The sequence below is a fragment of the Parasteatoda tepidariorum genome, chromosome 9 (genome assembly GCF_982258835.1).
Source record: "Parasteatoda tepidariorum strain Cologne lab strain chromosome 9, Ptep-v5.0, whole genome shotgun sequence".
Taxonomy (NCBI): domain Eukaryota; kingdom Metazoa; phylum Arthropoda; class Arachnida; order Araneae; family Theridiidae; genus Parasteatoda; species Parasteatoda tepidariorum.
In genome coordinates, this window is record NC_141763.1 from 31,138,218 (window position 1) to 31,162,734 (window position 24,517).

Consider the following 24,517-nt stretch of genomic DNA (forward strand, 5'->3'; position numbering starts at 1 on the left):
AACCGATAAGTTCTAAGGAGTAGTCAGGGAATTTGAGCCAATGAGAAGGAAGAGGCGTAAACGTCATGATTCGAGGAAAACTGGTTCCCTCCGCCAGAAACGTTATCTTTCTTCCTCGGCGACTCTTCGCCAACTTGCCGTAGTTATGATAAAGGAAATTGTTGGTCATTATAAAATCAATCTAAAGATGGCAGCACTACACTAATTCATGAAATACGCGTGAGGTACTCCGTTCGATCTAGTTGCCCATATTCCTACCCTTGGCCAACAAGTTGTTTGCCAAGTTCCTACCAAGCATTTTAGATTTAGAGCAATAAATTTTTTTCATAGGAAACTATAAAAAAAAGCAAAAAAAAAAAAAAATCTGATTCCACAGAAAAGTCTTATCCATTTAAAGTCTGTGATAAAATTTATTCAAGATATTTGGTTTAAATTAGCTATATTCGTTATTAAAATTTATTACATTCATTCATTAAATATATTCATGTTGTGCGTTTATTGAAAAATCATATTTAATAAAGATTCTAATACAGATGATAGGCAAATCTTTTTCGTGCTTTTCGTGTTGTAAATTGTAATATATTTTTGGACATTGATAAGACAGTGTTTAAAATTTGTTTAATCTTTAGAGCTGACTTATTACTGCAACTGCTATGCCTTGAAAGGAACACTCACATAGAAGAGTAATTTGAATAATTATTCTTTCTTTCTTATTTATACTACTGAGAAACATCATTCACAGTATGTGTGAAGAACCTAATAAAGAAAGTTGTATTTTTAAAAATCAGGATCTTGCTTATACTGATGAGAAATATCATTCATGCCATGTGTGTGATTAATCTTTCTCAAAGAAATCTCACTTACTTTAGCAGTCTGTTGTTCATACTGGAGAGAAGCCTTTATCATACGGTGTGTGGGATAAATCTTTTACACATAGGTTTGGGTTTAAAACAGACACACTCTTGTTCATTGTGGAACGAAAGCTTATTCCTGCAGTATGTGCGTTTAATTGAATTTGAGATTAGATTATGAAAATATTTTTATTTCTAGATTGAGAACTTTAAACCACTATGGGCTCAACAGTAAATTAAATGGAGAAGGTAACCCTAATTTAAATAATTTCGCGTATTTACAATAAATTGAACAACTTCAATAATAATTTTTCATGTAAGATGAGATTATGCAGAAGAAAAAGCAAAATTAAAAATAATAAATTTAATCTGATTCTTTTAAAAAATTTGTGTTTATTGGATGTTAATGAAAACAATACAGGGTTATTCATAATTCCCTCCGCCTGTAAACGCCATTTTTCTTTACCACAACTGGCTTCAGTGGTACATGTTACTGCCATCTACCGGCAACTGCTTAAATTAAAACTTGAATATTTTCGGAATAATTTCATATGTTCTTTTTTGTCATATTCGCCTTCGTTTTTTTACTATAACGCTTCGAAACCCCGGAGGGAATTATGAATAACCCTGTATATAAAAGATTAGGAGTTATTAAAAAAATTAATTGTTGAGGTGGATGATTAAAGAGCATTTAAAAATTATAAATTTTCTTCATCTGTAATTAAATCTATTACATATATTAGATCTTACTAAATATAAACTTTCTATCAAAAATTTAGATTTTTTAATTGTTTTAAAAATAAAAAAGAATTTTATATTATTAATTTTTTTTGAAAGAGGTTTACTGAGAGAGGACTGTTTGTAAACTTAATGATTGTTTCCGAATTAAAGATAAAATGAGGGTTTCTATTTGTTATAAATTTTGTAAAACTTTCAAGAATAGAATTTACAATTTTATTTACTATTATAAAAATTTAATTTTAGAAGATATTTGTTTAAATGTGAACTAACACATTATAAGGAATTTGTTTACAAAGGTTTTGAACACATTATAACAGGTGACCTTAATTTAATCAGAAATGAAGATTTGAGGTTCATTATGCGACTTGGGACTAAGTTCAGACCAAGGAAAAATTAAAATTTTATTCTTGGTTTTATTAGTAAAGATTTAGATTGTTTTCTTGCAACGTGTTCTAGAAAATTTATGGCCTGCAGAGGGATTTAGTGAATTGAAATTTGGTGTTTTATATTACTTTAAATTAAATTTTTTGAACAATAATATTGAATACCAAGGTTTTTATTTGAATTCTAATATTATTAAATCTATTGAGGAATTGAAATAACTTTATTATTTGTGTTGTTGACAATAAAAAGTATTTTAAAAATAGTAAAAGTAAAAGTAAAGTGTTGTAAAAAGTATTTTAAACAATTAATGAATAAAGAATATAAAAAAAATAATACCTTTGTCAAAATTAATAATTCTTGAAAAGAAATCGAAAATAGAATTTTAGCTTTTTTAAAAAAAATTGGTTTAAAAATCAGTAGCATTAATTATCCTTATTTATCCAATATCCTTATTATCCAACAGTTATACATCACAAAATACCAATTAAATTTAGATTTTTTATTTGTAGTATTGGATGTAATAATTATGATTTTGGAAAAAAGATTCTTAAATATTTAAACATTATTTTAAATAAAATTAATTCTAATGATAAATAATTTACTAACAACCAAGATATTATTAAATATTTGAATTACCATAAAATTAAAAGTATTCTTACCTGTGATTTTGAAAATTTATTTACGAGTATGTCACAAAAAATATTTGTTTAAGAGATTTTTTCACATTCCAACTTATACTTTAAAATGTTTAAAATATTTTGGTTAATCAATTTCTTAGTTTAAAATTTATTTGTAATAATAAAACGAATTTTCCTTCATCTCTTAGAAATTTCAGCATTACTTTGGATAATAATAATTTTCCTTCTTATTATTATCTTTAAAATTTTTAAATTCAAAATGATTAAAGAAGTTAAATTAATTTGATGTTTTATTCATTATTGGATTTTTTGTCCCTTAGGAATATAGATGGCAGCACTTTATTTTCATGTTTCAAGAATTTTACTCTCTTCAAGTTTTTTGAAAGAGGTCAGCTCTGTTATTATTTGATTTCACTTTAATGTTTTAAGCATCTGACAATTAAAATTATTTCGGTTTTTCTAACTGTAACTTCCTCTTTGGCAAAGACTGACACATCTACATATTTTCTCATATGTAGATGTGACTGTCTTAGTTTTTTTCTCAGTGTTATTTTGACCTATGTTATTGTGTTTCACTGTTCCAATTTTTTATTCCAAATTTATTCCAATTTTTGAGGTATTGCATTATTGTCAGCACTTTTCCATTTTGACTTATTGTTTATAAATTAAATTTTGTTCTTAATTTTTTAAAATTCAATTTTCTTGCTTTGGTTGAATATTCTTTCATAAATCACAATTAAATAGTCATAATCTTCTTCATATTGGAGAGAAATTTTATTCATGCAGTGCATGTGATAAATATTTCCCCCCATTAAAAAAATTTAATTAGACATTCTCTAGTTCATACAGGAGAGAAGCCTTTTTCATTCAGTGTGTCTGATAAATCTGTCTCACAGAAATATAGTTTTAATAGACAGGCTCAGAGTGGTCCAAAAAACTAAAAAAAATTTTTTTTTGTTGCTAACCAAAACTATTTAATTCAAAAATGTAGTTAACTGTAACGACATTTTCTTAAATGTAGTGACTACAAATTACTTTTGAACTGTAGCAAATACTTTTAACTGTTGTATTTTTCTGGTGATTCAAGACACATATTCAAAATTAAAAAAAGTTGCAGAGTGAAGGAAAAAAGTCATAGATGGTATAGAATGATAAATTGGCTTTTTTAAATGTGAAAAATTATAAAGAAATATCTATTCATGTTCATATGAGATAATTTACTGTTCTGAACCATTTTTTAAAATATTTGTTGTTGTCGTTTCTAATGCAACTTGCCACACGGGCAAGCCTGCTTGGTGAAACCGAGCAAATTTTAAGGCAGAGTGTGCATTTCTTGTTTTTCAGTGGCGTCATCTATGGCCAAGAATTCGACTTCTGCCACACCATGCGTCGCACCCGTTTATAAGACGGACCCATTCATACATCCATTCATTCATCCACAGATCGTAATTTTGACCTGAATCAGAGAACTATCGATCTCCAATCCAGTACCCCCCCCCCAGAGGTATTGCTTTGTTATGGGAACATGGAGGACTTTTTCGACTCTACAGATTTAACGTGCATCAGTCACTTTACTACACGGGGAGTCTTCGGCCGGCGGGGCCCTCTCGGACATAGGCCCAGCGCCCTACCGACCTCAGCCTTTCCAGTTGAGACAGTTTGTGTCTCTGTTCCCTCTGAAAAAAATTAAAAAATAAAGTTGACCTCATGAAGAAAAAAAAAAAACTGAAGTCCATAAAAATTGAAAATCTTGAGTGTACAGTGAACTCCCGATTATCCGCATGCGGATTATCCGACTGATTAGACTTTTTTTTTAAACATAAGCTTGTATTTGAATAATAAGTTTCGTTTAGTATTTCTGAATCAAGGCTTTATAGTATTTAATTTTTATTTTATAACCGTCGTTGAATAGCCTAGTTTTGGATGTTCAACTCTGCAGCCTTATAATTTTGAACCCAACCCAGACGCCAAGGGAACTCTTGGATCAAGTATTGGGAGAAATTTGCCTTCATGGAGGACTTTTTGATGGAACTAACCCGCATTTGGGTTATATGGGGAGGAAAAGCTTCCACGGTTAGCCTTACGGCAAGGGGACTCTAACCCATGATCCGTTTACCACTGAGGATATTTTACGTCAGCACTATGGTCGATGCAAGCCGGATATGAAATTCGTATCGACCAGTCATCGCCGGGATTCGAACCAGGTTTACCTGTTTGGAAGGCGAGCGCTCTATGCCCTGAGCCATCACGGCTCAGGCCTCATAGTATGAACAATTTGTTAGATATTTAATACTTCAAAAATATTTTACTAATCCATAGATGGATATGTGTTTTGAAGTTTAGATCATTTAAGATGATGTATTTTTATTTATTATTTTTAATTTGATACGAATTCAAAATCTAAATTATGTAGTTTAAAATTGATACAAAAAATAAGCAACAAAATATTGTTAACAATAATTCCCAATTTAATGATTAATTATTTTATATTGTCTATTTTTCACATTTTTTGAAATCCGTTCATTCCAGAAACAAACAGCAAAATTAAAAAAATAACAGTAAAGAAACATTTATTTACATTGAGATACAGTTTTTTCAACTTTTAAGTAATAAAGCATGCCATTATTTACAAAATGTTCACAGTAGAAATTAATGTGTGTGTCATAATACAGAAATTTGACTAATATTATAAAAAACTTTGGTTTTCGTGATTGAAAAAACTTTATTCAAACAAAACTTTTTAAGAACAATATTTTGCCAATAAAGTATTTCTTTAAAAATGAAAAAAAAAAAAATTTTCAAAAACAATCTATTATGAATTGCAAAATTGTCGTTTTGATCATTTCAAATAATCTTTTAAGGATATTTTTCGAAGATTTTCTTTCTCTAAACCATAGTTGGAGGGCCTAAAATTCGGAGCAAAATTTTAATTTTGAACTTAATATACATCTTACTGACACAAAACATCTCGATAATTAGTTTAAATATTAAAAATAATCTTTAACTTTTTTTTTAAATCGCCATTTTCGCGAAATTTTTCTGCTTAGAAAAAGTTAAGAAAATCATTAATTAAAATTTTTTTCAAATTTTACTTATTTTTGTGAGCTGAAATGATGTTTCTTTGGAGTAACTTTTCAAATAATATAAAATAGAATCGCAAATACTTTTATTTTTCCTAAACTGTGGTTTTTCATGATATCGACTCTTAATGCTATTTTGAGCCATACCGTAAAAAAATTCCGGATCAAATTACGACAAAAAAGTACCTACATTCGGGGTTCATCATCATGAAATTAATTTTACCGTAAAATCCATTTTTAATGTAAAATTTTAGATCCCATATTTTGCAGTAATGAAAATTTAAATACTACCTTTATATTCAGTGACTTTATAATAAATATTACTGTAAAAATTGTTTAAATTCTAATTCTTCTCAAATTCTAAATTGTTCTGATTTTTACAAAAAATTACTGTCAGATTTTTTCCTATCACATTTTACTATAAAAAGTACCGACACCTAGGGGGTAGTAATTCGATCCGGGATTTTTTTGCAGTGAATTAGCTTTGAGAGAACTAACTTAAAATGTGCAAAGCTTAACCAAACGGTGATTAAGAAAAGCTGTTTCTAATTCACAGCAGTTTTATAAATCGCTTATATTGCACAAAAATGCTTTATTTTATATGATAATTCATAACAACCGTAATTTTAAAACAATCTTAAATAATAATTCATCTCAGTTTAGTTATGACTTTTTAAAATATTTGAAGAACAACAGTGTAAATAACATTTTAATGATTTGGAGAAAATTAACTTTCTCATGATAAGCAAACAATGTAAGGAAGATGTTAAATTTTTTTTTCTTCTACTAAGTAAAAAAAGGTGAGAGCCGTATTCGGTGAAAAAAAAAAAAAGAGACTACCCTGAATAACCTTTGATCTAATGATCTGATCTTCACGTTCTAGGACTCTTTTTTAATGGTTTGAAGGCGTGACTTCATATATGCTAATTAATTAATAGGTGCAAACGATTTTACGCAGTTACGAAATCACACAAAATAAGAGAATAAGTTAAGAAATCACTCACAAAAACGTACTTTCTGAATAAATGTTCTTTTATTCCAACGGATTCAGATTTCTGACAAAAAATTATAGGGGGTAGCCGTAATATGGGAAATATTGTCCCCATAGTTTGATCAGGAGGGTGATTCAAAGTTTGGATCCAGTAATTTTAATATTATTTTTTTCGTATTTCGCAATATCTCGAGAACTTTTTAAGCGAATTGAAAATTTTTTGCACACAATTATGAAATGCGTTTATCCAAAAATTTCTATGTCAAAAGTAAATTTTAGTAAATATTTATTATTTTATTTAATAACAGTCGAAAAATTTTTGAATTATAAGGTAATTCAAAAATTTACACTTAATTAGCCTGTTCACGTCGTTAGGAACATAAAGCATCCTGCCTATTTCTCCAAGTATCTTTTATTTTAGTTTTGTGATTTAAAATAGCATTTGTACTCAATTAGCACATTACATTCTACCCTTTAAACCTCTTAGATCACATATTTGTACGTGAAAACGCGATCATTCGGTAATAAGTTATTCACGGTATTTCGTTCCATCTTCCCACTGTACAAAATATAAAATGCCTGCTTACTCCTATGCTATGAAGTTCATCTTATAAGATAGAAAACTTTCACTCCTCGCTACGTCTTTCCATGGTGAGTAAAAAATCTGCCATGTAAGTATTTACAAAGCAAACCCGAAGTGATTACTTACAGGGCTAAGTATTTAACACGTAAAGTGTGATTTAAAACAGAAAGATTTTGCACTCCTCCTTTCTCAGAAATAAAGCTCTCCCTTTTGACGATTCAACAGTTCTTGAGCTGTATTTCGTCAATTTTGAGAATCATTTCGTCACGAAATCACGTGATTTGTGGAAAACGTGAACTCTTAAATGTATGACGAAAGCGTTTTCTTAACTCGGAAACTTATCGCTGTGTATTATTAACTAGAATGACGAAATATTTCTGCTCTTTAAAAAAAAAAAAAAAAAAATTGGAAAGTCATATACATTAGACGCTACAATGTTGCCTTCTTTTTGGAAAAAAATTTCCCCCAAAGAAATAACGATAGTTATTTCGTCACTTTGCCGAAATGTTTGCTCCGAGCATATGCCAGGAGACGATTTCGTCAAAAATGAAGAAAGTTTTGTTAAATTCGAGTATCCATTTTTTACAGTGCTTGTGGTCCAATGCGTTCTTTCACCATAACCGTTACTTCCTTTCAGATTAATTTTGCACAAATGCGAAGTAAATATTTACAGAAAAAAAGGTTTAACTAGTCAATTGGAAAGACGCAGTGGACTGAGCGGAGAGGAGTGCAAAATCTCTGAATATTGAAAACATACTTTACGTGTAACGTAACAATACGTAAGAACTTAACGTAGAAAATAAGGATAGTTATAGCTCTTCCATCGTCCAATAAACAAGTCCTCCAGCGACGCTTGTGCACACTATCTAGAATTCCGATGCAAATGCTAATCATATATTTTCAATGTTTAACTAATTTTGTAGAATTTCTCATTCTACTAAGCACGAGAAACATGTCTGCACTTTTTGGCACTTGCAACCATTGACACATTTACTTTTTATCTTATGCATCGAAAGTTCAACAACAAATTTAGTTCACATAATTGAGGTTGCGATGAACTCCAGTAATTTCAACTCCGTTTTTTACAATTTATCATAATTCATTTCTTTACGTCATTATATTTCATATGGAATCGTTGAACTTGTGCATTTTTCTGTAGGTTGTCGTCTTTTGGGTGTACTTTTCGGAACAAACATTAATTACATGTTTTGAAAACTTAAGATTTCTGAAAAATTACATTTAACTGGCGACATTTTATATTTAGTTTAATTTAAAAACTCAGACAACCCAGACAATTGAACCAAACCCAGTTTGGTTCAATTGAAAGACAAATTTATCAACATGCGCTAAAATTTGCTATGAAATTTACTTAATAGTAGGAATACATTTCTAAATTTTTTTAGTTTGCATTACACACTCCAATCTAAAACTTATTACGATGCCTGATGATTTTCATATGTTGAAATCAACAAAGGAGACTTGTAGCACATGCGTCAGCATTTAGAACACACTATTCACATTTCAGAACATTTTGATAGTACGAATTCTCATAGGATTCTAGAATCTGAAATTAGAATCCGATATGAATACGTTGAATTAATGACATTTCTCTTTGTGCATTAACATCGAAGTTTCATTTTTGTAGCCTCATACACCAATATTCTAATACTGATTGAGCTCGAGAATTATTATCGGCGATGTAGGAACTTTAATACGCGTATCACATGACTTAAGAAGCACCTTTAGCAGAAAAACATCATCGATTCGTAGAACAGTCAAAGTCTTTGTCCCAGCCTGAGAATTCTGGAGGAGATTCCTCTATCATGATTGGATAGACATCGAAATTCGACACATCTGTAGAATCTCTGACCTTTGAAAGAAAATATAAATTATTTGAGTTGAAATCTCATCTCTAATTTAACTATTTTAGGCCGTAAGAGTATTATTTTAATAGGCACTGATGACAATTAGAAACCCATTAAAAGCTTTGAAAAAAGTTAAAAAGTTTGAAAAAATTATTAAAGAGTAACTCAAAAGTTTACTCACAACCTCACGATTTAAGTCTCGCTTGGATATTTGTTAATATGTTAAGTTTTCTAAATATATTAAGATTTACTTACAATATACGCTTTATTAATAGAACTAATTTATTGGATTATATCCCGTAAATAATGTATGATTGGGTTATTTCCCAATAGTATGCAGGTGTCGATAAATAGGGGAATGACTAAAGATAAGGTGTTCTATAATCATCGCCTCTTATGTAGACTTTCCTGAAGAAAGAGGCTATATTGCTTTTACGCCTTCTTTTTTTCCCTCCGCTTAGAATTGATTTGTTAGATTACGATACCATTCTTGTTTTTTCTTCGCTTTAATATTAATTTGCGATTCCTTAAGTGCATACTTTTTTTGACTTAAAATTTTGTTAATGATTCTAAAAGTGTATATCTTAAGGGTAATGATAATAGAGCACCCATTATATCTTAACATAGTATCCTAATACAGAACATAATTATTATCTTCTTTATTTTTTTTTTTTAGCATGTAGGAGTTGTTTCATTTCATCAGTGTTTACAAATAACGATGAATTTAAGTCCCCGACCTCCACTAATTGAAATTAAGTGTTTAATTAGTGAGGTATAAAAATGTGTTAGAAATATCGTGGGAATTTACAAATATTTCTTAGAATCTTTTAACATATTTCGGAATATTTTTTTCAATAAATTATAAAAAGATAGAAGTAAATAAGTAAAAAAATGCCACTAGGTGGCATTTTACTCTGCATCGATTCTAATACTAAAATATGGCAAAAACCTGCAATAATTTCATGTATTAGGAACACGTTGAAAATGAGATTTCAAGCTTTGCACAGCTTGCAGTTTATTAAACTTATCACTTATCGGCACTATCTACTTCCCCAGGTATGTAGTCTTTAACTTGTATTGGTTTATTAATTTGACATTTCTTTTACTGTAAATTTTCTACCTTAATTTTCTATTTTGATACTGAAACCAATTTGATAGTTAGCTTTTTTTCATTGTGTGCAGTAGTGATACAACACTTTGAGAGATCATTAAAAATGAAATAAATTTTTTCCGAAGTTTACAACAAAACAAATTTTTTTTCAAGATATTACATTGATCTAATAAAATTGGAAAAATTAAAAGAAAAAAAAAATCGCTGCTAGATTATGGTAAGTGACCAACGAAAAGTGTTCCAGCCCATGAACAACCATAAAAATATAGGTCTGTTCGTAAATTTTCTCTTGTATGGTCACTAAACGTAAATTAAGCGTTATTCTCCTGAAAGTTATCTCCAATTGGGGTCTTGACGTGCTTTCGACTCAGGTGATCTGGTTGTTTAAACAAAGCGAACCATGGAACAAGGTGAAATAATGTAGTGCTGCCATCTATCGAGGAGTGAGAGAGTTGCGTGTTAGTTGTGAACTGTCGTAATGTAGAGAAAGTGCGAGAGAGATTATCTTTGACACCGGCTGGGTTATCACACAGGACCTTTGTCTCCTTATTCTGATGCTGAAACCAGATTTCCTCCGTAATCTGATGGTAAAGGGTATACTACATCCCTGAATTGAATTAAAAAACTTATCATAATAACCGTATAAATTAACGGTTATTTCCAACAAGATGAAAAGACGATTAACTTTTTTTAAAATTTGTCAATTCAGTTTTTTTTCCTTTTTTTTTTACGTAAGGAATTGACTTTAAAGCGATCAACTCTTCTAATTTTGTTGAAGTAACAAGTACAGGTTCTGGTCATTTTCTCAAAAAGTTAGCTGACCGTATAAATTAACCACCAACTCTCCGAAATTTACGCAAATCTACGAAATTTCTCAGTAAGTGTGTTAATAAATTTTTGACTGTCGTACAAAATCCATAGACTTAACAGTAACTGAACAAAGAAAGTATCAATTGTAAAAGCTGTTAAAATGTCTTACTTTTGGCTGAATGGGTGGAATCAGGTTACGGTTTCTCAATCCATCCCAATCAAAACCTTGAAACCACCTAAAATCAACATTAAAAATGAGAAAATATCACTTTAATTTCCTGTCGCGAATAATAACAATAATAGAAAAGTATGATGCTACCGCCAAAGAATTTGTTAAAAGGAAAAAAAAAAAAAAAAAAAGAAATCAAATTTTATATAATTTAATTTAGTTTTAGGTTTATTTATAGAGATTACAATTATTACAGATTACATAGTTGATTTGTACAGATAAGCCACACACAAATTAGTTAAGTTATAATGCGTAACCAAAATTCCAGATAATGATTTCATATGTGATGATAATATAATGATGATGACTTAACCACCTGAATAATGTCAGTTATATATTTCTCAAGTGATGCTAGGTAATCAGTTATTTTACAACACTTAAGAAACAATACCTAAAAAAAATATTTCGTATCTGATATCCTCAGAGTGATTTTGTTTGCATTAAACTTAAATATAATTCATTTTTTTCCGACTCCGATAATATATTTTTATGCATAAAATGTCGGAAGGAAGACTGATTTATATGTTTTAATTATTAAAATTTAAAAATTAGCCGTGATAATGAATAATATTAAAAATTAACTATCAAATAAATTATTTATTTTTTAATAGCATTTCAAAAGGAGTATTTTTCTGTGAGAAATTTTTGACATCGATAAACTATATTTTTAATAATAAAGAAATGAGTTTCATTTACGGTGATGAAAAATTACGAAATAAAAAGAATAGAGCAAATTATTATATATATGTTCAAATAAAAGAACATAAAAAGAGAGTACATAAGATTTGAAGTACTACATAAGAATACGGTGATAAAAATTAGCGGAATAAAAAGAATAGAGTAAATTATATAAACAGGGGTCTGTCCAGACATTTTGTGAAAGATCCGTTTTTTTAAGGTCTGAAAAAATTACTCGTAATTTGTGAATATAAAATAAACGTTAAGCCACATTCTTTCAACCAGGGTCCGCTTTTGTGAATTTGTGCAAATAGGGTCCGTTATTTCAAAAAAAACTTTTTCAAGGAGTTTTTAAATTGTAAATAGATACAAGATTATGCTCAACATACTGCAAAATTATAATTAAAAATATTGCATTTTAAAAAATAAACAGCAATTGCAGCTACTAAATTAGTGATGCAACATACAATGATTTGGTATTTAGCCTATACTGCTGAAAGCGGAATATTCATTTCGGACGAATAATAAAGGAAGAAGCGTCTGCCGAAGACAAAATCTTCATCTGTCTTTCTCCCCCCCCCCTTCTGGGAAGGGTTTATTCGAATAACAAAACAATAATGAAGATAAACAAATCTGTGAAGGGTCTGATTAAACGATAAAATATTTTGTGAAGGGTCCGTTTTTAAGTCAAAATATTTTGTGAAGGGTCCGTTTTTAAGTCAAAATATTTTGTGAAGGGTCCGTTTTTAAGTCAAAATATTTTGTGAAGGGTCCGTTTTTAGGAAAAGATATTTTGTGAAGGGTCCGTTAACGGACCCTAATTTCTTCTAAACAGAGCCCTGATAAATATGTTCAAATAAAGGAAGATAAAAAGCGTGAATAAACTGATTTAAGATTTAAAGAATTATATAAGAATTTGGTAATGAAAATTCACGGAAAAAAAGCAGAGTAAAATACATAAATTTGAATTTCAATAAAATGAATTAATAAAAATTTGTTTAAATACAGGAGTATAAAAAGCATGACTAAATCTATTAATTATTAGCACAAGATTTGAAGAATTATTTAAGAATTAATGATTGAGTATGGGTGTGTATCTAGTTCTTCAGTTTATTTTTATTTTGTGTCGAGTTTATTTGCCAAACGTATGATTTATTCCACGACAAATATTATTTCTGTCGCATTTTCTCTTTTATAAATAATAATAAATAATTATAGAAAATTATTATAAAATAGAAAAATAGAAATTATAAATAATAATAAAAAACTCAAAAATTTACTTTGAAAAAAATAATTGCAACTTTATTAATGAAATTTATTGTATTCGCCGTAAGCGTACGATTCGAAGAATTAAGTATCCATAAAGTGTAAGTATGATGAAAGATATGTAGTCTATTTTATATATTTTTATTTTTCCCGTGAGGAACATCATTTGGAACTATCAGTGTTTTATCCATAAATAATAAGAAATATAAAAAGATACAGAGTTCTCTTTTCAGCTTCAAAAAATAAATAAAATAAAAGGATAAAAATAGAAAGAAAAAAATGATTATAATTATGTAATAAAACATATTAGGACTACTTCTTTTGATAAGAAACTTGACAGCCTATTTATTATACACTAAAATAATATTCTCGGATTATAAAATAAGAAGTCAAGAAAGAAATTAAGAAAAAATAATAATAATACGACTTAAAGATGAAGAGAGGATAAAAAGATGAAATATCTTGCCTCTTTCTGTAATGACCGTGATGAATTAAACAAGCTCCTAAATACAGTTTTCAATAAATTATTTAGAAATAACATATTAAAAAATTAAAGGTCATGAATTATACTTATCTTAATGTGGTTCATAAAGAGGAAAAAAAAATGTTATCTTAAGTAGGAACTAACTTGTGCTTTTTGATATCTGTTATGCCACTTTTTTGGTACCCCAACCGCTCAGTGGGATTTTCTCGGCACAGTCTCCTCATCAAAGAGATAGCATGCTTGCTGATATAATTTGGAAATCCGAGAGCATCGATGCCTTTTAGAATAACTTTGTATGTCTTCATTGGATCGAAAGCACAGAAGGGAGGCCTAAGAAAGAAAATAAAAGATTACAACTTGTCGGTAATTTATACAACTCAAATTTTAACTGTTAGTGATACTTTTGTGTTCATTTTTGTTTCAAAATAACGAAAAGGGTTTAGCTAATTTTGTAGATTTTATCACTACAATTAGAATAATAAAAATATATTTCGCATTTTAACTCTGAAAAAAAAAGGGTTTCTCCGATTTGAGCAAAAACATGTCAAAATAGCGCCGAAACAAGCAATATTCGAATTTGAAAACCCATGTATCCAAAATTGAAATGACATGTACTCATTTTCGAGTAATATGTGGAGGGTATAATGTGTGAGAAAGATGTTCTTTGGTTATTAGCAAGAATTGAACCAAGGACCTTCCGATTGGTAGTAGAATTCTCTATTTACCATAGTTGCACACCCCACTCCAGGGAGAGTTTGGAAGCTTTAAATAGTGGTCACCGCGATGAGACACCATGACGTACATTCCATTCATTTAAACTTTTAAAGATATAGTAAAATAAGCAAAAAATTAAATTAAAATTACCGATCTCCTGACTAAGCTATTCGGACCATATTTTCCGAATTGCAACCCATTGTACCATTGAAATCGGAAGTTAGTGCCTCATGATGCATCTTTGCTGAGGCCACTATACAAAGCTTCCTAACTCTCCCTGGGGTGGAATGTACAACTTCGATGGTTACAACATCCTACTACGAACCCGGAGGTGATTGGTTTGAACCCTGATCGCAGCCAACAAATCTCGACTTTTTCCCCTCCACATATATATTTTTTTATGTATATTTTTCTCAAAAATGAGCATATGCTTCTTCAATTTTAAATAAATCGTGTTTCTAAATTCTAACGATATTTGTTTCGGAGCTATTTTAACACAGTTTTGCTCAATTTTAAAAACTTGATCTATTCTGTAGCTAGAAGTATTATGAGCCACCGTTTGGAACAGAAGCTTGTTCCTTGAGCCAGTGTTTGAGTAACATCCAATGATTGATGTTACTCAGAGCAATCATTGACCTCTCGAACGATGAAGGCTAAATAAATCTTCCTAGATTGTAAAATGATTTCAAGTTTTTTTAATGCAACTTTATTTCATACTTTTTAGGAATTTGTGAAAACAGTGTCTAGACCTGCAGCATTGTTTAAAAAATAATTCCATTTCTATTTCCCTTCCAATTCCTGTGCTATCTGAATCTCGAAAATGTGTCATCGTAAATTTTAGATAGAAATGGGAAATAAATCTTAGTTACAATAAATATCGTGAGATTTAATTCTTCGCTTTGAAATTAACTAGCTTTATTTTCATTTTAATAAATATGGTAATTTATATACATTATTCTGTGTAACTTGCCTTAACACAGTCGATGCAAAAATTAATGTTTCAAAATCATATATACGTTTAATATTACGTGACAGAAATAAAGTTCTGAGTTTAATTTCACATGTCAAGAAATAAATATCTCTGTGGTGCTGAGGGAAATTATAAACCGATTAAGTCAACCTTCATCTATCTAAAGGTACCTCAATATAGAATCAAGTTAACATGTCTTATGAACTAGAGAATTGGTATTTATTATTTATAGTGGTAGTTACGCCAAAATTTTATCTGTGATAGATTTCGATGAACGAATACCACTAGTTGGTTCATGCTGTTTATTTATTTATATAAATTTTGCTCATTATATTTTTTCTTCATAGAATTTCGCAAATTTATTATTTTGTTTCCTTTTCATTGAGCAGTATATTTTTAAGCAAACCAACTATTCAATGTGGACTATCCATCTATGTTAGCAAGTTCATACAACGTAACGTCCACAGGTCGCCATTGAGGGGAATTATAAATCGACTGTGTCAAATATCGTCTATCAAAAGGTACCTCATGATGGAATCAAGATAACAATATCTTATATACTAGTAAATTGGTATTTAATATTCATAGTGGTAGTTACGCCACAGTGTAATAAAGTTTTACAAACTGTCATATAATTAAAAAGCGATCTAGGAAAAACAGACACTGTATACCTTAAACCACTTTAGATATGAAATACATTTATTTTATTATTTTCTTAAGTTTAAAATAATTATATGGTTTAAAATATAATTATATGGTAACGAATCTGTCCAAAAGTATACAGACACCCAGTGCTATGGACTCGGAGATTTTAGCACAGATTAATATGTTGGTCCCCATTTTGAAACGATGACTGACTGCACATATATGGGAAGACATTTCACCAGTTTTCAATTGGTAGGCGTACAATTGATCCATCACAGCTAACGTGAGTGATAGCAATGAGGATGCTCGGTTTGGTTGGCTACGTAATCTGAGTTCTAATTTATTCCATGGGTATTCTATGGGATTAGGGTAGGGATTCCGAGAAGGCCAGTCCAGTTATTGAACGCCCATGTTATCAAACCATGTCTGCACGAGTCTCGTTGTGTGAATGGAGCAGTTATTCTGGTGTAAAAGAAATGGTCCTTTCCCGAAATATTGACATAGAGTTGGGAGAGAAGTACTGGCCATATACATCTTGGAGTTCATGTTTCCAACCACGAAACTAAGAGACACAGACTAGACCATGAAAATCAGCCAAACCAGGCCAAATATTTAGATGAGTGTCCGGATAATTTTATTACCTTATCTTAGAACTCTAAATGATAAATACTAATTGTGAAATTGATAATGACAAATGTACGAATATAACAAGTATTGATCATAAAGTAGATAATAACAAATTTAAATCTCAAACAGTTGTTATATAATGGATAATAGCAAGTAAAAGCGATAAGTAACTTACGTTCCAGTCAGGAGTTCATACATCATGATCCCCAGAGCCCAAAAATCGACAGCCTTATCGTGACCTTTGTTAAGTATTATTTCGGGAGCAACGTATTCAGGTGTACCGCAGAATGTCCATGTTTTAAGTCCACTCGGCAAAGTTTTAGAAAATCCAAAATCTACCTAAAATTATGTATAATCTTGAAATATATTTTTAAGACAATGTATTGCGATTATAAAATCAAAAGCTACTGTGATTTACGTTTAAGAAGGAAAAAAAGGTAAAAAAGGCTTGATTTACTGAGTAAAGTAGAATTTCCATTCGAAATTAACAAGATGTTAAATGTTTATGTGAATAGAAAAAGCTAAGCTATTTATTCCGCAAGAGTGAAAAACATTGCTCTGAGAAAATGCTACTTAAAATTTCTAAAGTTATCTACGCCACCCATCTTTAAGCTTGCATTTTTCTTATGCATTTGATTTTCTTCTACATGGGTGTCCCAGGATTATTGTGATAAACTTTGAATGGAGGTAGGTGACATCACAAGGTTTCAGAATTGTATAGCAACTAGGACTGGGCTATAAATCGATGTATCGAGACATATCGATTTAACGCATATATCGGCAAGACGATACAGCGACTTTCATTCAACGCGATGCATCAGAAATCTGATTTAAGCATTCGAGTAAAGACAACGAGCGCAAAACGATATAGCGATATAAGACACGCAACACGCAAGGATATAAGATAACGATATAGCGATATAAGACTCTTCTCTTACGTTCCGATGTCGACTCGCGCTGTGGAAGACGATGTTCGTTTCGTTATGTTGAAATGGCCTTGATTGGTGAGCTGTAGAATCAGAATCAGAGTTTTGAAAACACATATCGTTATATCGCATGTTCCTTTTCGCACCTCTTAGCTTTTTTTTTTCTTTGTCGTGACTTTTCTTGTAGATTATTTTCAGTGGGACTAACTTCGTGATCGCCGATGTTACCTTGTTCTGAAGGCAATCTATTATTGAAAATAATATATAAAGAAGAGTTTCTTCATTAATTAGATAAGTTTTTTTTTAAAAAAAACTTCTTTTTACTTTTAAATGTGAAAATTATCGGCAATCTAATTTAGGCGCCCATAAAGAATTGAATTTGCTAGGTGGTTATTTTTTTACTTTCTTTTAATTTATTAAAAACTTTTTGGATGAAACTTCTAATAATTTAATGAGTTTTTATTACTGATTTTAAATTTATAAATCTTGTTGTTTTTATTTTTAGAAATAAAGTTAAAACAAATCTATTTTTGTCATTTGGATTTAGACATAAGTCAATCAACTTTGTTTATACAAAAAAATTTGAAAGGTTTGCGTATTTTATTAATTTTTTTAAATCATTTAGCACTTCGTTTTATTAGAGAGTATAATAATTTTTTTTTAAAAAATATTCTTTTCATATAATTCGTTAATTAGCTAAATATATTATCGAATATCACAATTTTTTCATTTTTAAGAAATTAAATCTTACTTAGTTTTTTGTTCATAACTCGGTCATTATTTAATTTAATTTAATTATTTATCTGAAATGATAAGGTCCCGCAGTGGACTGATAGTTAAGACACGGTTCCCTGCAGATCACCGAAGTTAAGCATCACTGGCTGCGGTCAGTGTGCGGGTGAGTGACCACTTGGATCAGTCTGCGTAGGGACCGAGGGTCTCTCGTTAAACTGTTATACCGTAAAGTGCTCGACTTCGCGTGCAGGTCGTCAAGCTACCGAAGCGGGGGTGCCATCCCATCTGCAGAGGATCAAAATTGTGATGGCATGTCTTCGGATCATCCTCAGGGATGTTTCCCAGACCGTCACCAATAGCCCATTGTGCAGCTCTACTGTGACGTAAATGAACTATAATAGAACTATAATAATTGAAATGATAATAATAAAAAACAGTGTTTTAAAAGTGTTTTTTTTTTCTAAAATTTATTTTTTAACGTTTCACTTAGAAATTGAACATTGCGATCGAACTTAATAATTATGTAATTATTTATGCATAATAGTACAAGATTATATTAATTTGTAAAAAACTTTTAAAAAAAGTTTTTAACACTTTGTTTTACGCGTATTATGAATTTCCAAACAAACATTTCAATAAATATTTTAAATAAGATTTGTACATTGTAGTCAATTTATTTAATATCTTTCTTAAGCAAAACATAAATCTTCAAATTTATAAATTGATTTAAATCAATCTGAGTATGAAGTGTTGATAGAAATCTGACTTTCTGTGCCTTACAAGTAAATGAAATTCAAAACTACTATATCGCGATACATCGCTATATCGGGTTGCAAAACTGACGATGCATTACGATAGATAATTTCTAATATCGCCCAGTCCTAATAGCAACCCATGGTCAGGGGAAAGTAGTATGACAGATACAAAAACAAATTGACACACGACTGAAATCTACATGCGCTGTGGTAGATGATATGTGAAAACAAAAGATGTTCAAAGTTTTCGCCATTGGCAGCAATGCAGTCGTTACATCGTCAGGCTATAGATTGGCGAACGAGCTCAAATATAACCGATTTTGTTTTTGTTGGCTGTCTGCAGCAGCAAAGGCAATTCTTGCAATCAGATCCATTTCGAAATTCACTGGTGTTGCGTACACATCACTTTTCAGTGCACCCTAAAAAAAGAAATCCGTCCGGGGGCCCTACCATGAGCTACCAGGAATGGAATGAAGATTCCCGGCTGGAAGGTGAAACTGGGAAAGTTTGGTTCCATGAACGTTCAAAACCGCACCATGAGCACTCCCTTGGAATCAGACATTGAGTCAGCAGACAGCAGAGTGTTCAGGGTTTTTTCTTCCAAACCTCTGGTGAAAAACACCAAATAGCTGCTTACGAAAACGTTTCCGACCATGGGTTGCTATGCAAATCTGAATCCTTGTGATGTCCCCTACCTCCATTTAAAGTTTGTTCTAATAATCTTGGGACACTTTATTTATTGCATGAATTTTCGCAGATTTGTAAAAATATTTTAAAAAAATAGATAATTGAATATAAGAACAACGCGCTTGTGAATTTGAATTCAAAAATATTTGAAAAAGAAATTTTCATATCATAAATGCATTTGGGTATTAAAATAACGATATTTAAGTTGCATGATCCATATCGCTTTTCCTGAAATAGTGTTTTTGAAACGGGTTCCCTGCTTATTTAGGAGATACTTTATCTTATCAGCTAAATATTTCTTAAAACTTTACATTAGCTATAAAATAATATCAGCGTGGAAGAAATGCTTTTATTAATATAATTTTAATTAAATGAAGCCAAAGAAAACTAATTTTTAGTAAAAAACTAGTTTTCTAATTTTGAGAGATCTCCATTTTGCCAAAAACTCAGTATTATTAAAAATAATGATGTATAATATTATTATTTGAAATTTAATATCGTCTTGTATTGTTGGTTTTTAATGTATGGAATGAAAGAACTTAAGGTTTTCGGTAACTGCCGTATTTAATTTTTTCTTGATAAGAAAGTAGATGGACTGTTTCCTTATTAATGTTTTTGAAGCCAAATTAATGTACGAAGAACGTTCAATAAGTCCTTAAAAAACCAAAAGATAACACTCAGTGCAAGAATAATAACAAGATACAATGCTGCATACTCAATTAAGAAAAGCCTTAATTAATTAAACGTTCATTACATATTGCTTACTGGTGCATGCTTTTTTTTTGACGGAGTTGCCACCATTGTCAAAGTATTTTTTGAGTCCAGCTTTTTTATTCCAAACCCATAGAACTTTGCTACCTGTTGTCGGAACCATATTTCAACTTCATTTTGATCTCATCATCAACATGAAAGTTTTGTCCTGCAAGATGTTTTTTCAAGTAAAGAAATAAGTGAAAATCGCTGGGTGCAAGGTCTGGTCTGTATGGCAAACAATCTAAAATTTCCTATTTGAAACCTTTGAGTGGTGCTTTGGTTTGAAGTGTTGTGTGAAGAGAAGCGTTGTCATGCATCAAGTCACTACGTTTGTTTTGAATTGCATGATTTCTGTACCCCTTTTTAAGGACCCTTTGCGAACACGAAGAAAGCGTATTATGGAATGCACTTTACAACTGTCGGGGTTCAGAATTGAAGCAGACATTATAAAGACTTGCTGCTCATACAAGGTTCACCATAAAAATAACGAATGACTTAGAGAGAAAAGCTAAATGTCTAAAGTTACAGTCCGTGTTGCCAACGGACTCACAGAAACTTTTCCTTTGCTGTTATCGAAGTGTCTTTACTTTTCGAACACGCTTCGCACATTTAATTATATATTTTTGGATAAAGGAATACTTAAAGTTCATTTTCTAAAGGAGAGTGGAGTGTTGAATCGGTTAGTGACAAATAATTATAGAAATAGTATATGAATTATTACAGCATCTTTTTTGTGGTGTCTTTTTTACTTCATTTCGAAACTTGAAAAAAAATGACTCAAAATAAAATTCACGTTAAATGAGCCCTATTTCGAGGATCTAGCGAGATCTTGTTTTGAAGAATGCTTAGCAAAGTTTGAGAAATGCTGAAGAAAATGTGTCCAGCTAAAAGGAGGGTATATTGCAAAATAAAAAAAAAACATACAAAATTAATTTTTAAATTTTTTTCTAGGAACTTATTGAACGATTTTCATGTTACACAAAATCTAATTCATTTTTATGTATTTTTAATGAAATGCCAAGGTGCAATTTTTTTTAAAGTGGTAGCCAAATATCTATTTCAGCTAGCTTTAATTCCATAAATTTGCCACAATTTCCATTTTATTAGAAAACACTAATACCTGCTACACAGAATCTTACATGTTAAAAAGCCATATCTACGAACAAATCAACGAATTTCTATGAAAGCGAAAAAATCAAGAAAACCTGAGCTGTAATTTTGAAATTATGTGCTTAGAAAAAGTCTCGATTTAAAAATTTATCTAGTCTTAACTGCTAATATATTTACAACAATTCACATTCAATACACATATTTAGTTTGAATATCATAAATACAATGCTCTTGTATACCAATTTCACGTATCCATATTCATCTAATAACAAGTTTTCTGGTTTCAAATCTCTGTAGATGATGTTTCTTTGATGAAGATATTCCAATGCTTCTGTAACGCAAGCTGTGATGAATCGTGTCGTATGATCGTCGAAGCAGCCCCTAAAAGTAGCCAAATGTATGCACACTGTAAATAATCCCGGATCAAATTACGGTATACAATACTGACAATCCATCAACCGTAAAATCCATTTTTACCATAAAATATTGTACCGTAATTTTTACAGTATTAATATTTCTTTAATTCGAGTGATTTAGTGATTTTACTGTAATTATTGCTGTGAAAATTGCGGTATATCAGTTTTTTTTTGTTCCATAACATGTTCCGGTAAAAATGGATTTTACGGTAAAAAGTACCCGTACTCAGGGTACCTGTAGTACTTCTTAACAGTAATTTGAACCGGAATTTTTTACTGCGCATAAATAAAACTGTTGATTGAAATAAATTTGAAAGTTAGGATTATTTAAGTACGTGAAGCATTCTTTAAGTTATAAATATCCTTCGTGGATTCTTATATATCTTCATAGATCTTATTTCCTTATTGTATCACTACGTATTTAATGCTTGTCATATAATTCTGCTTTAAACTATTTTCATTTTTATATAGATAGATTTAGACGTTTGTTAAACGAGAAATAAAGACAGAAAATTATTGTCTTCTTTACGAAATTCTGAACATAGTATTAATTTTTGTTAGTTCCTATTTATCGGATTTTCATATACGCCTTAGGATGGAATTAGCCTAGTCCAGGGAAGGCGAAACAATGGCACGCTACACAATATTTTGGGCACGCCACCGCTCACAATTGTTATAGCACTATGAATTGTTATTACACAAATGTCACACACTATGAAGCTTTGTAACAATTAAATTAAAATTCACAAAAAAACAAAATAATAAACAAATATTAATAAAAAAATTAACAATTAATGCTAAAAAACAATTAATTACCATAAAAAACAAGCTAGCAATAAATAACTAGCAAAAAAAAAAATCAACAGTCCTGCTTAAACTAATATCTTACAACCTATAAGTTATTTGTCATTTAATCTGCAATAACAGAAGTCTCACTGATGCTACTTTAAGTTGAATTACGTGTATAACTGACACATTGCAAAATGTATTTTCTTTTCAATGTAAATAAAGAGTTTTAAGTTGATAGTATTTAGTATTATTATTTTCCCAATAATCATGAAGTCAAAATTTTTTGACGGTACGTTTTTATTAAACAATTTTTTGGAAAAAATGGCACGTTGGTGTATAAAGGTTCGCCACCCCTGGCCTAGTCTGTTATCATTTATTATTTGGATTCTAGAAGCGAGCTTCAGATTATTTTTTTTAAAAAAAAAGCATTTCTCTATGACACTATGCAGTTAAGAAAGCAAAACACTGAGGAAAAAGTATGGTCAAAACCATCAGAATATGGTAAAATTTAACGGGTTCCTGGCTCTATGGGAAATCCAAAAGGCTCGGTAATTTTTATCGAAGTGTTTTGATAATGATTTTGGTAAAATTAATAATGAAATATTATTTTATAATCTGTATTAAAATTTGGTAAGTATGGTAAAATTTGGTGATTTTATTATGTTCTTTAGTAGAGCATGGCCTAAAAACCATTTATTCAGTTAAATTTACTTTTCAGTTTTATATTTGGTATTAAATGTGTGATAATCTAAATCAAAATTCAATCCCAACCACGTTGGCAGATGCAAATGCTTATGCAAAGTCAAGACTATTCACCCCTTTAAAAATCAAAGCCACGATCAAATAACTAATCTTGACATCGATAGGAAGACAGCCACTACTCTCATCAGACTAAGAACAAAACATCATAAAAACATGAAAATTTCTACAGATAAGACTAGAAAATATCAAAACTGTGGCAACTGTCTTAATGTGGAACTGACACCATATCATGTTTTTAACTGCCCTGCAGTCGCTGCAGGCCTTCACCTCTTAAACTACCCCACAGAAGAGGATTTGTATTCTTTTAATGCCATAGAAATAACAAAAACTATTCAAGCACACCATGAAATATGATTCTATAGAGGATATGACACCAACCAACCAACCAATGTGTGATAATAGGAACTTTAATTTCAAAAGCCAGATTTTCCGGTAAACCGTTACCATAAAAGCGGAAAAATTATCAAACGAATGTCATTATCATAAAGTACAATAATTCATCAATAATGAAGTACGATAATCATAAAGTACAATTTTTCTTCTTGAACAAAAGAGAGGGTGTGAAGAGGAAAAAGAAAAAAAAGTAAGAAAGAAAGAAGGAAAAAAGAAAGAAGGAAAGAAAGAAAATAAATTATACAAAGATTTTCAACTTCTTAAGATTTTAAAATACCAAAATCCTTACATAACATATCCTTAAGAATTACATAATTTTAATTCGTGTAGTGAGCTCTATTTGGTGTATTTACAAACACAAGATGTTTTATTTTCGTATTATTAATACCACAATAACTTCAAATCATAGTTTCAAACTATGCTTATTGCAAATAAGGAAGTATACATAGGATATTTAAATAAAAGTTCAAAGCGCGTGCTTTTAAGAAATTTAAAGCAGAGCTTTATCCTGCAAAAAAAAAAAA

General features: G+C 30.2%; 1 protein-coding gene across 1 annotated transcript in view; it reads right to left on the reverse strand.

Annotated features, from left to right (window-relative positions):
• Window positions 1-5,160: 5,160 nt before the first annotated feature.
• Window positions 5,161-24,517, reverse strand: part of LOC107441858 (cGMP-dependent protein kinase, isozyme 1) — an 86,562-nt gene continuing 67,205 nt past the window's right edge. The window contains exons 14-18 of the mRNA XM_043052455.3: window positions 21,873-22,014; window positions 16,843-17,006; window positions 13,856-14,041; window positions 11,224-11,290; window positions 5,161-9,138 (exon numbers count right to left, since the gene is read on the reverse strand). Coding sequence (XP_042908389.1) covers window positions 9,025-9,138; window positions 11,224-11,290; window positions 13,856-14,041; window positions 16,843-17,006; window positions 21,873-22,014 — 673 coding nt within the window. The 3' untranslated portion in view covers window positions 5,161-9,024. The remainder of the gene's footprint in view (window positions 9,139-11,223; window positions 11,291-13,855; window positions 14,042-16,842; window positions 17,007-21,872; window positions 22,015-24,517) is intronic.